The 16,420-nt window shown below is 39.1% G+C and overlaps 1 protein-coding gene across 2 annotated transcripts; it reads right to left on the bottom strand.

Moving 5' to 3' along the window:
- Positions 1-949: 949 nt before the first annotated feature.
- Positions 950-16,397, bottom strand: TMEM237 (transmembrane protein 237). Of its 2 annotated transcripts, none has more exons than XM_033064706.1 (13): positions 15,478-16,397; positions 13,324-13,355; positions 12,385-12,395; positions 11,808-11,864; positions 10,325-10,438; positions 9,850-9,964; positions 9,157-9,314; positions 8,407-8,530; positions 7,266-7,457; positions 6,606-6,679; positions 6,022-6,115; positions 5,113-5,234; positions 950-3,615 (listed from the first exon to the last, which is right to left on the bottom strand). In XM_033064706.1, the coding sequence occupies exons 1-13, from the start codon at positions 15,775-15,777 to the stop codon at positions 3,548-3,550; spliced, it is 1,461 nt and encodes a 486-aa protein (XP_032920597.1). In that variant the 5' UTR covers positions 15,778-16,397; the 3' UTR covers positions 950-3,547. The 2 variants fall into 2 exon arrangements, with proteins under 2 accessions (XP_032920597.1, XP_032920598.1); XM_033064707.2 differs by lacking the exon at positions 15,478-16,397 and adding an exon at positions 14,085-14,562.
- Between the last annotated feature and the right edge of the window lie 23 nt (positions 16,398-16,420).

A 16,420-nucleotide genomic window follows, 5' to 3' on the forward strand; every position in this document is an offset into this window, starting at 1 on the left:
CGCGGCGCGAGGGCGGGGCGGGAAAATGGCTGAGGAGAGGGGGGGTCATGGGGCGGGCAGGGATGAGGGGAGGGAGAGGGATCACCAGGGCGGGCAGGGATGAGGGGAGGGAGAGGGATCACCAGGGCGGGCAGGGATGAGGGGAGAGAGAGGGATCACCAGGGCGGGCAGGGATGAGGGGAGAGAGGTGACCGCGGCGGACAAGCTGCTCGGCAAATAAACGCACCGGGGACGGGAGGGCGACACACGACAGGAAAAAACATCCCCTAAAGCACCTGTCCCCAGAAACAGCAACCGGGGGCTTCAGGCGGGAGGCTGGGACCCTCCCTGCCCTCCGAGAAGGGAGCGAGCAGCCCCGGGAGCACAGTACAGAAGTAACACCAAAACCAACTTTCTGCAAGTGTCTGTGGACTTACACAGCAGGTTCAAGCGCAGCCGCCCCAGGAATGCAATAGCACCTTCCACACCTCTGTGAGGAAAAAGGAAGAGATAAGTAAGATTTAGGCTTAGCTGTAGGTTTCCTCTGATCTCCCAAAGTCTTCAGTCATTTAAATTAATTCTGATGGAAATACGCGAGTAATTCTCACCTAGTCATAACTCTCCTGAAGTTTATCTCAGCAAAACCAAAACTACTTTAAAAAGACACTGCAAATAATTGTCACCTGTCTTCACGTTGAGAAAACTGCCTTGAGAGAGTAACGTTAAAACCAAGTCGAAATTAACCAAACATTAAATTTCTAGAACAATTTAAGTAATGAAAAGAATTTAGCTATGGGGTCCAGTCTCCCATCAGGCTGCGTGGGGCTTTGTCCACCCAAGCTTGGAGCACCCCAGACAGCCCCTCAGCCTCCCATCCCAAAACCTCAGACGGACGGATTTATTTTAAGCAGACTAAACAACTAGAAATAAGACAAAGTAGTACCATCATTTCTAACTAGTTTACAGCAATTGTTTAATTGTTTCATACATGTAAAAACAAAAACTTGGCACCAACATATCTGAAAAATTTTTTTCATTAACACAAATGCATTAAAAACAATATGGAAATGCACAAAGGCATTTCAGTTAAGGCTTCTACAAGTATTGCATGTTCTAGAATTAAACATCTACTTTATAAACTCATTCCAAGACTATCCAAGAAACTAATAAAAAAAAAAAAGCTCACTTAAACTCATATTCCACTGTGAGGCTGAATGGAATGAAAAGTATTTTGTAAAATAGATAATTAGCCATCAAATTATTTATTGTGCTTTTTATATGGCAACCTCAAAACTCATTAATTTAAATATGGATACACTCAGACCCTCCTAAAAATACACACTGGAAAGGCAAGCCTGGCTTGAAATACTGATCACATGAAGTTCACTAATTCAATCCCATATAAAAACTGCTGTATTTCACAATAAGAATGAATGTGGGTCTTGGCTGGCATCACTTTGTCTAAGGGATAGTTGGAAGACCAATTCCTAGTGTTAATGTCAGAAATCAAATATTATCCAAGTTTTTCCTGTACTGATGTGATGCCTTAGCATACTTCTGCTGAGCTCTGTATTTTATGGGCAAAATTACACTTCTGACCATACCAAAATGAAAGTGATGCAGCCATGCCATTAATAATCTCATCTTCAGGAGGTCAGTGACTCTGACAGCAAACACACAACATCAGGAGAAAGTGTACTGGCAAACATGGGACTATTTCCTGTCTCATCTCCTACAGTCAAATCATTGCAAAAACATCAAACGCACAACTAAAGGAGACCATCACCCCAAATCTCTCCATTTTAATGTACAATGCAGTGCCAGCTGTCATTTAGCTCTAGTTTCACAAAAATACAGACACAAGAGCCACAGCAATTTCCGAAAGAGGCTAAGGGCTCCTTCCCACAGCAAGCTGAATGCCTCAGAATGCAGCCAACAGCTATGGAACATCTTTTAATGCTTGTAGATGCCTTTTTCCTCCCCATCAAGATTACCAGAGTATTTAAAAGACGCCATGAACTGAAATTTGCTGAATGGACACAAGAGAACACAAGTCCTCAACAGGGCAGCAACAGCCCTAGTTATTCACATTCCCATGTTTGTTTTGAAGCAACTCAGGTAACAGCACAAAATTAGCACAGAAAGCACCGAAAGCTCTTTGACATTTCCTTTCAAGTCTTATCTGACTACTCTTAACTTCACTACTAAAAAAAGTTCAGTAATTCTCCAGTGGACTTTGACAAGTACACTCCTTTTACAACCACCCACACGTATTAAATCAAACAAGGCATAATCAATATATGTTAAGTACACACATAAACAAGTTTTGGGCTTTAGGTTATATTTTCTTATAAATGGTTTTCAAATTAGACCTTGTCTGTGTCTACCAAGGAGATCGTTTTGTCCTGCAATCTATCTGTATTTATTCACATCTGCAATGCTTTCATTTTGCCTCTTCAATATAAAGGAAAAGGAATGTTGCTTCTCACCAGCAAAACCCATCACCTGCCACAATTGCTACTATCCCACTGCATAGAAGGTGGGTTGCTGCAGACTTTTTGGGTTGATTTAATAAGCATTTTCTTATCATTTTAGGAAGAAGTTTCCCATTCTATCCTAACACAAATCAACAATTTGGCGGAAAGCAATCGCCATCAAAACAGGTAGGAGTAGAACATTTGTAACATCTATGAAATCCATGTTTGTTTAGAAAGAGTAGTGAATAAAATGATTGTTCTTGCCATACCAGGTAAGGATACATCAGAACATTTTCCTTGAGTGGCTTTGGAATAGTTATGCTTCCTGACTGCTGAGAAATTACAGGACACAGATACATCCTGTTGGCAACACAAAAACATCCTGTTTGATGAGAAGATGTATTTAACTGGCCAAACTGTTGGAACATTAAAACTTCTTTGTCTCGTATCTACATCAGCATGTAAGAACTTGTTATCATCAAGATTCTTGTCAAGAGAACTAAATCAAGATAAAAAAGTGACCTCTTTTATGAATTATTAAACAAAATCCCTGTCAATTTAATCCTTTATTCTAGAAAAATATTTTAATGACAAATAAATGTAATTATTTTAAGATTACTAACTTGGTGGCATTTATGTCTCCTAACTCTGTTTTGTTATAAATTTTCCTTAGACTACTTCTTGTAAGATTTCTTTTTAATATCTAGAAAATGTTTAACCAAATCAGATAATCTAACTGCTGTTTGCATTGGTAACAAAAGCAGGTTGTTGAAGACTACACAGCAGTCAAAAAAGCACTGAACACCTGATCTTCTGCATCCCTCTAGTGTCTTTGGTTATGTAGGTAGTAGTATTTACAAAATCACCTTCACTTTATGCACTAGGGATAATCTACTTTGTAAAATAAAAAGCAAACGTATAAAAGTTGTCAATCACATTTGGAAACTGTAACACACATAAAAAGATCAACATTAAATATATACAATATAAAAATACATTTTTTTCTTTATGAAAATTATAATACATAGCTATAATACACAACATGTTGAGCCATCAGTCACAGCTACAATGTATACAGTCTTGTTCCACACTTATGGCTGGACTCTGGGTATGACATCTCCGTGAGGAAATTCTTCAATTTCAGAATGAAACATCAATTCTAAAAGAGAAAGGAAAGACTTAAGGTTTTTTTAAAACTTTCACCTGAATACAATTCCATTAATTCCTGAAAAGTACCCCAGCATTCCCTCAAGCCTCCTGCTTTTCCTCCTGCTTTTCATCCCAATCATACTATCAACAACTCAGCGATGGCAAGGGTCACCAATGTTTTTAGAAAACTATCTCTGCTCCCCAAAATTGACAGAATTGGTGACAATGTTAGCAGTTGATCATGTGCAGTACCATTGTGCATTCAATGTGGACACTGAAACACAACTCTGAATTAGACTGAGGGATTGTTAAAGTTTTGACATTGTCAGCCTCAGGAAGGAAGACTTCTGTTTAGAGACTTGTTAACTTTGAGAAGTCTTTGCTCTGTGTCTCAGTGTTAAGTTAGCACACCCCATGCTCAGCAAACCAAACTTTTTCTGCTATTTGGAATAAGCACTAATGAATTTCTCTCTAGAAATTTCCAAAGTGGTTTTCCAATCTTAGTAGGCACATGTAAGTATCAAAAATTTAATCAAAACTAGAGTAAAATTCTGCCACTGGATTCTTTGAGTAAGTCTTTATTATTTATGGGTTTTAAATATGATTTAAGCATCTACTGTAAATTTTACCATTGAGGAGTGTAAAGGCTGCTAATTAGTTGTTTGGGGTTTTTTAACTCATTAAATAATTTATTAGAAATTAACATAGTAACTGGAGCCAGCTGAAATATGGACACCTGTACATTAAAATTCAAAAGTAATCTGAAGAGGCATGTTGAATCCTCAGCCTCCAAAACACAAATCTGTGCTTCACTTCATGTTGTTCTTAGGATACCTTTTGACTTTTAGGATTTTTATGTATAGCATACCTTCAAGTGACAGGCTGCATGCACTTGACAGGAATGCTGACTTAGGACACACCTTTTGGATCCCAGGTGGAACACAAAAGGAAGAAGGCCCTGTTTCTAGCCAAATTTCTTCTATGAGAAGAACTTGCTACCCCCTGCTCCAGTCTGGGACCAGCACAGTCCTCATTCGAAGTCCTGTTCTGCAAGCACGAATCTGACTTTCCAAAGCTAGGGAGTTCCCAAAACTACTGAAAATAACACTGAACTTGTAACCCATTTCAGCATTTGCAGAAGGAACATTAATAACATTAGGGAATTTTCTAAGACACAAGTAGAATAAATACATTTCACATATTTAAAATACTGTCAAGTATTTTAAATTACTTTTCTCTTCATTGAAAAGAGCCGTAATGTTTTGAAATTTACATTGCTTCAGACAGGACAAATAAAGCTTTTCTTTTTAAATTAATGTTTATAACACAAAACACAGACATCAGCATCCTAAGAACTGCTTGCTGTACAAGGTTGCTCGGAGATACTTGTTTTTCCTCAGTCACAAAATTTCTCAGGACTAGTCTTAAACACCAAATATAGAGCACAGCAGATAAAAAAACCCCAGCAACTTGAATAAACAATATTTTGCCTATCAATGCTTCCTACCTTCACTGTGGTCTAGCTCTGGTCGGGAACTTAAGAAGATCCAACTTGTCCCAACTAGAACAGACACTACGAGATTCACCACAACCCACGAATGAACAATTTCTGCCTCTGTACCTGCGGTCCTGGGAAAGACACATCAAACCATCAGTCATCATTGGTGCACAGAAGGGCAATACAATAACAATAATTATTGCAACAGAGTAAAATCAAAACAAGTTTGATAATCCAGATGTGAAAAGAGAGTTACTGGTACCATCATGGTGGTCCTGCATTGCAAAGGCCTGGTAAAGAGAACAACTACCAAAGACCACAGAAATCCTAAATCTCCATCCCCCATCCCCCCAAAACTAACTGCCCAAACCTGCAAATTTTCACATAAATGCTTTTCTTCTACTTCTTCTGGTTTACTTTAAAAATTTGTGCTACCAGAATTTGAGTCCATTACTAGGTACTTCAGAAAGTAACAGTTTTGGATGGGATCACCCAACATGAAATTATGGTTTATATTTAAATGCCAGCTGTGTCTGCTAAGCCCATGCATCCTGTGGCAGACTCAGTGTTGATTGAGTCTACAGAATTTCCTGCCCTTGAACCCAAAATGGTTACCTCAGTAGGGTCCCACTCTCAAGCAAAAGAGATTTTAAGGCTCCTGCCAGATAACATTTCCAGCATCATTCCAACTTTTGTTTGAGGTATAATGGATTTGCAACCAACATGACCAAACACATCCTTGAGTTTTTATTTTTCAGTGAAAATATCAAATATTCAGGACAAGCTCAAAGGCAGGTTCAGAAATAAAATCCTTCATCAAGACCTTCTTACGTATCTTGTACAACCTCTTCAACCTGCCAGTTTGACAAGGGTCCCTAAGTGAGCTATAATTGACAGAAGTGATTCCTTGTTTCCTACCAGATACTGCCGTTTTCCGAAGGCGGTGTGTACAGGTTGATTCTGTCACACGTCATCTGCTGGCTTAAGGATAAGATAAGAGCAGCAAAGTACACTGGAAGAAATGGAATTAGTAGTGTCAGATATAAATTCCCAAAATGCTGTCTCATCATGACATGGTACTAATCACTACATTTTCTTTCCTTTCACTCCACTGCCTCCAATCATAGTCTGCTTAAATACATTTTTTTTTCTTTAACATTCCCCTGACTTAATCAAAATCTGGTTTCTGCACTTTTGCAATCCATGAGCTACAGCAAAGCTTGCATCTTGTGATTCTGGTTTTTTTTTGTTAGGTTTGTGTTCTATATTCAGAAATGGAAAAGAACAATCTCGCTAACAGCCCCACTAATGTTTTTATTACCAATGCTTTCAAAGATAAGGAACAAAGTGTTTATGGTCTTTGCTATTACCAACTACTGAGCAAGTCATCTATTCTAAAGCAGAAAATAACCTGGGAGGAAGATTTCAGTAAAAAGAATATGGAGGAGTTTTCCATTTACCATGTTTTCTGGACAGCTTCCTATCCACTTCAAAATACTTACAGAAAGAAGCTAGTGCTGCTGGGTCTAGGGTAAGAAAGCCCCTCAGTGCAACTGATGCTTTAGCCAGATCAATCCTGATAACAAAATCAAGAGTCATTAACACAGCCCAGTGAGACAATGATATTGCTCCTCTACCAGTATTCTACTGTTCTTTTACTTTTTGCAAAGTACTTTTTCTGTCTTTGTAACATCCATTCATCTAGTCTAGTTAATGATCTTTTTTGAGTTTCTTTCTTTTCATTCCCACTCAATCTGTAATGTAGAAGCCCCAGCTAAGCCAGGAAAGCTGTTCCCTCAGCTGTGTTCCAAACCTGACTAGGCAATGGATTAATATGGAAAGCGAACCTGATAGAAACATTCGTTGTTCTCCACCCCTCTTCACAGTCCCACCTCAAAAAAAACCAGGTCAGATCCTACATTTGTTTCACCCCCTGATCCCACAAACAGCAGCAGTATATTGAAGCAAAGTGCAAGCATCAGACAAATGAGTACCAAGGTCTGGATGCACAAGTACACCCCTTCTGTGTTTAGTCAGCCACACGAAAAATCATTCTTTGAGTACATCAATTAAATCATCAACAGCAAATCAAAATGTGCCATAGAAAGGAGAATTATACACAAATTATATATATGTACCTTTCAAATACAAATATGTTTTACCTGTCAAAGGCTGAGATTGTACTGATAGACAGCAAAAAATAGAACAAACTTTGAGCTGGGTATGCTATTGTCTTATACTGCTCAAGCAGGTTAGAAACCATAGAAAGCTCATTTCCTGCCAAAATGTAGATAACCACGATGTTCCATACAGCATAACCAGCCAGGAAGCCATGGGTGAAGAGGCCCAACACCCTGAATGGATGAAAGAACATGAGACTAGTTTTAATATCTTGAATTAGCTAGAGATAGAAAACTCTGCTTTTCAAGGCTGTTCAGAGGTAGTTTTCATTAAGTGCTCAGATTCTGGTGCAGTCTGGTGTGATGGGAGGAAACAGAACTCTTGCTTAGAATTTTTTAAACTAGATCAGAAAAAGCACTTAGAAACAAAGATGTTTTGCCTTCCCTTCATTACAGCCACAAATCAAATACCTGTAGTTTCCCAAGACCACTGCCCCTTACACAACAATCTAACTTATCCCCAGGGCAATCTTTTCAGTATCTTCATTGCTAAGGAAAAGCTTTGAGCAGGAAGCCCAGGCTTCCAGCTAAAATACACCACAGAAGAAAATGGCTGTTATCTTCCCATTCTCTATCAAACACAACTGCACATTAAAAAATGTTTTTGCTATTATATATGCTATTTTGCTATTATAAGCTTATTATACAAGCTTATTCCCCCAGTGCAATTTCACTCCTCCCTCTTTTCCAGCAACCAGGATTTTTCTTTGAGAACTGTCTGAATTCAGGTGTTTTTATTCTGGTGATACACATGATGGGTCAGTGTTCTTTTCTGACACATTTCTGTAGGTGACTAATGTTTTGGTTATCAGCTCAAGCTCTTGAGATTTTCTCTGAATCTTTGCAACATAGCTTTATTAGTTATTTTTTATGAGTTCTATTTCACATGTGATGTCTTAACAGGAAATACATAATCTTGACAACAAATACCAAAAGCTAGAGGACTGACAAACTTTATACCTGTTGAATCCTGAACCACCATTTATTAGGAATATCCAAAATAAATAAAAATACACCAGAGCTATAGAGGAAAGACACTGATTTTCAGGGAGGAAAAAAAAAAATCAACCCCAAATCAAAACCCTGATTTATGTTTCTTTACATCAGAACATTTATCTTTCACCTGAAACTTCGGTGCACTGAGAGGGCAACATCTCTAGTAGTCCATGAAGCCTTCACATCCAGAAGTACATTGATATTTTCAGTGGTTTTAATCAATTCTGCACGATCAGCTGCCTGAAAACGCCCTGAAAGTATACAGAAATCAGTTTTAGAGAACTCTGTTTCCTTTCACCATAATTTCTACATTAATGCTTATTAGTGTTAAAAAGCTATAAGCATCTAAATTTCCATTAGAAAATTTCTTTTCCCCACTTCCTGCCCTTTGTCAGCTTACACTGATATAAGATGCCTCTGGTCAGAGTGAGGCACCCTGGTGGGTCAGACTATGAAGTTAACAACGTGCAAAGCACTTTGGGAAACTACTCAGTGCTCCCAGGGACCAAAAAAACTCAAATAAAACAACAAACACAAATGACCTGCAAAAAACTTCCACTTGAAAGACTTTTTGTAAGTAATAATTTCTTCTCAAGGTACTGTGACAATATTAAGTCAAAAAAGCTCAGCTGGGTACTCTGAAACCTTTTTCACCCTCATCATGGAATTTAAAAATTCAACCAAATATATCAGCACAGCAACAACAGCATTCACTGTTGAAAGATTATCATGTATATTTAATTCCAAATAATTTTTGTTTTGGAAACCTTTTTGAAAAATTCTTCCCAATACTACAGTATTTGGATTTTAGATACAATAATGCTTCCTCTAACTACAAAAATGTTCTTAAATTACTTAAATCACCAGAAGAACTCACGATTTTTTTCAACAAACACTTTGCTAACAGGCTGACTAATTCCAGTGGGAGCAGCAAACACAGGCTGCTGATCTGGGCTCTTCCTGTGCTCATCTTCAATGATGTCTTCCTCCTCCACTTCCAGCTCATTGGAGCTCACTTCGGCTGGCCGAGGTTTCCTGTTGGCACAGAGAAAGAACAGGAGGTGATGTGCTAAATCCAAAGCCTCCTATGAACATCTAACATGTCTAACCTGACTGATCCATCAGGCTATGACCTGTATAGTATTACCCTGTTTATAACTTTAAGGACTAATGTCCCCATGGAGTCAGTTGACTAAAACCATAAGACTAATTCCATATCAAGAAATTAATTATTAGAATATATTAGAACAATTGGGAAAAAATGCTAACTTTTGTAAAATTAAGATAATAAGAATGATAAAAAGCAGTTCTAAATTCTAACTTCTTCATGTCTGTGACTGAGCTGTTAGGCTCATGAAAATGTATTTAGAGCTGTGATGCATCCAGATATGCATAGAATGAAGAAGTGAAAAAAGTTAGATCTTAATCTCAGAGAGAACTGTACGCAGGTTGAATGGTATTGTGGGCTTCAAGATTTTACATTTTTGTCAAATGCCAACATAAAATACTCCTCAGCCACATTCACTGTCACAGTTATTCCAGATTATGAGCTATACTAGTTTTGTCTCACTTTGTTCTTTTTCTCTGCTTGCGGGTCACTGTTTCTTCAGCTTCAGGGACATCCATGCCATTTCCATTCTGAAATAGGGATGCCACATTTTTCTGGGTAAAAGAGGTCTCAGAATCTGAAGATTAAAAAAAAAAAAAATCAGAAAAGTTTCAGAGTTTTCATAAAAATGGAAATACATTCACCTAAATACATAAATAGTTATTATATTAAAAGAGTGGCTTGAATGATGTAAAATATTACATAATTTCCAAAGTTGTACATCCATCATTTTCATGTAGGTTTGTACCCTATGAAATGTGAAACCAGAAAGTGAAGCTACCACCCTAAGCTACCACTCACCCAGAGATTACTTTCAGCTGTTTTAGGTAAAAAAGCACATGAAATGTTTGAAACCTAAATACACATTGTCCAATAGTATTTCTGTGTTCCCAAGTTTTATTTACTGCTCTTTCCCATCGACAACTATCTGACATACCGGTAGGTACTTTCTTCTTCTTGCGTTTCCTCTGAGGAGGGGCATCAGGAGGTTCAGGAGTCAGGGGCTCGCTGCTCTCAGACTGCCGACGAACTGCTGCTTGCACAATGCCATCTAAAAACCACAGGGAAACACCCAGCAGCCTGAACTCAGAGCCACTGAGAAACAGGCCAGAGAAAACTGCCATTTACTACATTGCTGCCCACCTGAGCAACAACTGAGATGAAAATGCATTGGCTATAGGAAATTATATTTCCCATATATATTTCCTATATATATTTCCCATTAGAGTTGGGAATCAATGACGAACAGAAATACACAAAGGTGTTTCACTGTAACAGTTCCATGCTCAGGAGCGAATTCAAGTATCCAAGAAGTAGCACAATTCCCATTTGGGCTTACAGCAGAGGACTGCCTGAAAAGAATCCATCATCAGAAAGAACTACACTTCTGTATTTCTTTTTTCTATGTGCAAAGATTATAATGCAAGATCCAGGAAAAAATTAATAGTTTATTACAAGGTGATCCACACAGGTATGTGCTAAGGCAAAATGGCATCACATTAAAGGAAAATTTGAATGCTAAACATACAGCACAGGAATGAAGGAGCAGAAAAAACCCACTGGAGGATATTTACTCCAGTCTGAGAGACGAATTATTATACTTTGGAGGAATTATATTTCCATAAGAAGTTAACATGAATTCATATTACAGTGCAGCAGCATCAACTTGCATGAACAGATGTAGAAAGAAAAAATTACTTCTCCATTTTACATCACACCTGTTTTTAATAGCACCTTCAAGGACTGCAATTTTTATGGTAACAACTGAATCTTTGTTCCCACTTCAAACTCAGGTTTACCCACCTTCTATAAACTTTATGGTACAAAAATGCAAAATTAACCAGCAAAGTAATGGCAAAAGGTGTACTTTGCACCATCTTTCAGCTCAATGAAAGTAACAGTAAACAAAACTTAATCCTTAGGATATCGTGCTAGCACAGCTCCACTTGTTGCATTTAAAGGTCTGTCAGTGATGACTCACTTTTAAGTACACAAAGGAGGTTCACTCATCAAACTTTTACATGGACCCAAGTCAACTGGTTACAGAAATCCACTAGATTCTATTAACATATTCTGCTTTATCAAAACAGATCAGACTTACAATCTTGCTTAAAACAATATGTTTGTTCTGCAGATCTGCTTCTTGTAAAACCACAAAGCTCTGATACAATAATCTTTTACAGTCAACTCTCCAGTAATAATGGAGTGATTAACTTGTGACTTTATTTGGCCAAGAACTGAAATTGAACCAGACTGCCAAATGAGTTTTATCTTAGTTCATTCAGAAATTCAAATGCTTAACACATTGAACATAAGCAGCTTAGAGCTGGAAATGACTATTTAATGAATTATGCAAAGAAGTTAGAAAGGAGAAAATGGCAGGAATACAAGAACAGTTTTCAGTCTTGGCAAGCCCTTACCTAATGGAGTCTTTCCTTTGGATTTTCTTTTTTTGGGACGACTGAGTGGAATTTCATCTGCATAACATAAAACAGAAGTATGAGTGCACAGCAAGGAGAAACCTCCATTTCCTTTTTTAAACAGTCAACCTATTGCAAGTTAAGAAATCGATTATTTTTTACAAATGATGACATCCTTTGTTTTTACAGGTAAGATGACAAGTCACAAGTTCACACAAGGTGGAGGAGTACAGAAGATGGTTGGAAAACAGGGTAACAAATCAGGATAAGAAGTCTTATGTGTAGTAAAGGCTCAATGCACACATGCATGTGTGTTAAGTGATAAACTGAAATACTCTGAATAATGCTCTGAAAAATGCATTTATTCTTTAAAGAACAGTGGCAACATTTCAGTTACCTTGAAGGAAATAGCAAACAGTAAAGAGAACAAAGAAAAACAACAGTTCTAACAATGCACAGGTATCCAGTTTAAATAATCAGCCTGCATTTAGGAAAAGTATAAAGCTCTATCTTTAGAGAGAGAATGAGTGGCACCAAAAGGAACTACCAATGTTTGTAGTTCTCTTTAATAACTCACCTTGGGTTCCACTTCATATTGAAGAAGAAAAGTTGTTGACAAGCAGTGTAAAGAGATGAAAAGAAAGTTAATTTTGCATCAATTACAATTCACAACTGTGAAATTCACACTGCTGCTTTTGTGGTTAATTTACTTATCCCTCCTCCTCTTTATGAGCAGTTGTGTATAACAGGGTTAAGCATACAAAGCAATCAGCAAGATTCAACACTTTGCTGGTGACTATGCACAGTTTCTTGATTGGCTATCTGTGGATCAGATTAAAAGGTTTAATCCCCTAGGTAATTAAAACTTGTCTTACTGCCTGGTATATAACAAACCAACAAAAGTTATGAAACATTTGCGCCCATACATCACTAAAGATGTGTGAATCTTTATGATTCATGTTCTGTATGAACATAAAGAGATGCTATCTGTCAACAATCATAAACATCACATTTACTTGCAGGTACTTTGAAGGAATTCTGAAGTACCATGTCATGTCATAAAAACTACATAATTGCTTTTCCTTTCACACTGAAAAAAGCCCAATTTTTTCCTATACTACATCAAACTAACAGATACTTAAATCCCTATTAAAGAATATCTAGCCAATTGCTGTTTTAAAGGATTTGTGATTCAAATAAACTAAACACAAAATAAAGAGGGAGGAAGAAGACATTAAAATGGACAACAATAAAACTATACTAGGCATTAAAATTGGATTATTCATCTAAAAGTTTTTAAAGGGTTTATCTCTCCACAGTATTAAAATGGAGGTAACATGGTAAAATTTCTTGGCTTCTTTAGAACTTTAAAATGCTTTGCATTCCTTGTAAAGCATTTTGGGACAATAAATTAGCAAGAGAAGCAATTTTATCAAACTTATTTCTCTTAATGTTATTACTTTCAAAAACTGCAGTACACCATCATGATCAGTTCCACACAATGCAATGATTTTACCTTGGCACTGGAGGAAGGGCACGAGGCGGGCACTGAAAGACAAGAGAGAGACAAAATTCAACCTCTGTCAGTATGAAACCACCTCAGAAAATAGCTTCAGATCACAACATCCAAGGTGTGTTTTGCTCTGTATGCCTCCTAAATGGCCAAACTTTCCTAATGGAGATGCTACCTAAAAGCAGGACGGAAAAGACGCTGGGATGATATGCCTTTATCAGAGTTCTGATGGGCACTGCAGTAGGAACATAGAGCTAGTCTCTGTGTATAAGGCACAGTTTGCATTTCAGCTTCAATAATTTTCACTTTTCATGTAAGGCATCGCTTTCATTAGAAAGCTTACTAGTCATTCTATTTGAACAAATATAAAATATTGCAATAATTTATGCATTCAGTATAATTGTACAGTATACAATGTGAGCTGAGCATTTTCTATTAATGAAAATGTAAATTCAGAACAATAATAAAAACAATAAAAGGAAATAACCTCACTTATAAAAATACTTTAAAACATTATAATTTTTTTTCATATAATTTTGAACATATTTACCAGTAGGTCAAACACCTAAAATCTAAAAGTATCTCCTGATAATAATCTAAAACTGAGCTCTCATCTAGAAAAAGGAGTTAACTTTCTGATTTTGTACTACACAATTATATTGAAAGAATATACACAAAGAAATACTTCCCATGCTCAGAAAATACAAATGCCAGAAATAAAAAGGGCTGTAAGAGTGGTAAGACTCAAGAATCCACAAACTTACCACTTGTTTCTTTCCCATAGCATTTGAAGTCGTTCCCTGAAAGAGGCACTGTGAACTGGTCTATGCTCCCTCAGGCTGCTCACATTGAACCTCAGCTAATTCTAAACTAAAAATAAACTTCAGGCAGCCAGGATTAGCTGGACATGAACCCTCCTGCCCCTGGGTCAGGACCCAGAACTACTCCCATCTGAAACAAGGACAGGCTGTTCAATGGCAGCAAATGTTACTTGCACTAAAAACCCCTTAACTCTGCATGCTGGTACATGAACCTATAAGAAATTTGCATTGGTTTGTTTACCCAAAGCAACTAAGATGCCTCATGCAAGGAAGGTTTGTGGGATTAGACCTCAAATCTCTCACTTGGATTTTGGCCATGCTGAAGACTGACAGCAAACACCATTTACACAGGTAGCGAACTACACACCATAAGCAGCACTCAGCAAATTGGTGGGGACTGGTCACATTGCACTGGTGCACCATAAGGGAAAAAATATCGGTAAAGGTCAGATCTCATTATTTTATTGTTTCCAGCATTCTTGTGGCAGTAAATATTAAATGTTTAAGACACGTGGTATTTAAAAAAACTAAAAGCTAAAAACCCCATAAACAGCCACAAACCTTTTATACAGCATTCACTGCCTGTGCAGTAGTAATTCTGTACTCTGGAGTACATCTCTATTTTATTACATTCTACAAAACAACTGGCAAGTGTACTGATTTATGTATGATTTATTCATTGCAACACAGGAAACCACATGCAAGCAGCCAGTCGTGAATACTCATGTGTCCATCTGTGTGACAGTCCCCAGCCCTTCCACAGAGGAAAGGTTTAAGTGTCCAGAATGTTTAAAAACACTCAAGCAGCCTTTACAGATTTGTTAAAGCCTTAGAGATTTTCTTTCGAGAGATGTATATGAAAAAAGGAGGAAAAGCATGCTTGCTTCCGCAGCAAAGATGGGCGGAAAGGCGTCCCTGCGGCGGGGAACACTCCCCGCTCCCGCGGGATGCAGCCGGGAGGGCACGGAGCGGGGATGCAGGAGCCGTGCCACCGAGGCGCTCCGCCACCGGCGCGCTCCGCCACCGGCGCGCTTCAGCTCCGCCCCCCCGGAGCAGCAGCCGCCGGGGAGCGCCCCGCCACCTCCCTCCAGCAGCAGCGCTCGGGCGGGCCAAGCTCCCGCCGCCCTCCAAGCCCGCAGCCGGCCCCCCGCGCTGCAGCCCCCCGGAGCCGTTCGCGCCCCCCGCCCGCTCCGGCCCCACCGCCCCTCACCGCGCCGGGGCCCGCCCGCCGCGCCGCCATGGGCCGCGGCTCCGGCTCTGCAGGGAGGAGCCGCTGCTGCCCCCGCCCCGCCCCGCCCCTGCGCCCCCCGGCGCTGGGAGCTCCGGCTTCCCGTACCTTCCTTCCTGGCTGCGCTCCTCGCCGGCAGCGCACGCAGCGAGCCGAGCCCAGCCCCGCGGCCTCCAGCGGCAGTCGCCGTCTCTCGGACTGCAGACAAGCAAAATCAAGGGGGAAAAGGTTCTGGACTAGTTCAGCTTGTAGCCAGGGTCTAAAACTGATAAATGAAGTAACCGGAAGAAAACCAACCAAAACAAAAAAACCCACCAAAAAGGTAGGAAATAATAAATGGAAAAAACCCCAAAGAGTCGACAAATTTTGAACGAGCCAGAAGTGGGGAAGATGGTCATGGGCCAGCATCACAGAACTGGCTGCTGTGTCACCTTTCACCAGTACTTGCCCCACATCAGCGACATACTGAGGCTTTGGTCTCTCCCATTTTACATCTAAACAGGGAATACAAGCCCTGGCTCTAGAACAAGCAGGGAACGTGGTGGCTGTAATATTTGACTTTAAATAACCTCTTTCTAGACTGCTTAACTAGCTTTTGTTGATTTTCCTCCAAGATGAGGTATGCCAACAAAATAACCATCTGTGTACCTCAGGTGGCAAGGCAGCTACAAACATTATGTTAAGAGAGTGAGGAACTTAGTTACCACAAGCATTGTGCTCTTTAATGAGGAGACCGTGCTGCCACAGACCAAACCAACAAGATAAAAGGTTTCTGATGATTTTCCTCTTTAGTAAGTCCACATTCTGTCTGTTTCTACTCACTTGAGTTGATGAAAGAGCAGAAAAGATATATTACATGTATTATGAAGACAACTGGGTTTTGGAGTAACTCATATGATGCCAACACCACTCCTATGTTAAAAGGTAAAAAGGATTAGCAACAAACCAATACCTTCATAAATAACACTTTGCTGACAGACACCATGCAAAAAAAGCACATTCTGACTTAATATCATTTGTAAGGCTTCCAGAATGTAGAGGCATCACAGAA

This window comes from Catharus ustulatus, chromosome 7, assembly GCF_009819885.2.
Source record: "Catharus ustulatus isolate bCatUst1 chromosome 7, bCatUst1.pri.v2, whole genome shotgun sequence".
Taxonomy (NCBI): Eukaryota; Metazoa; Chordata; class Aves; order Passeriformes; family Turdidae; genus Catharus; species Catharus ustulatus.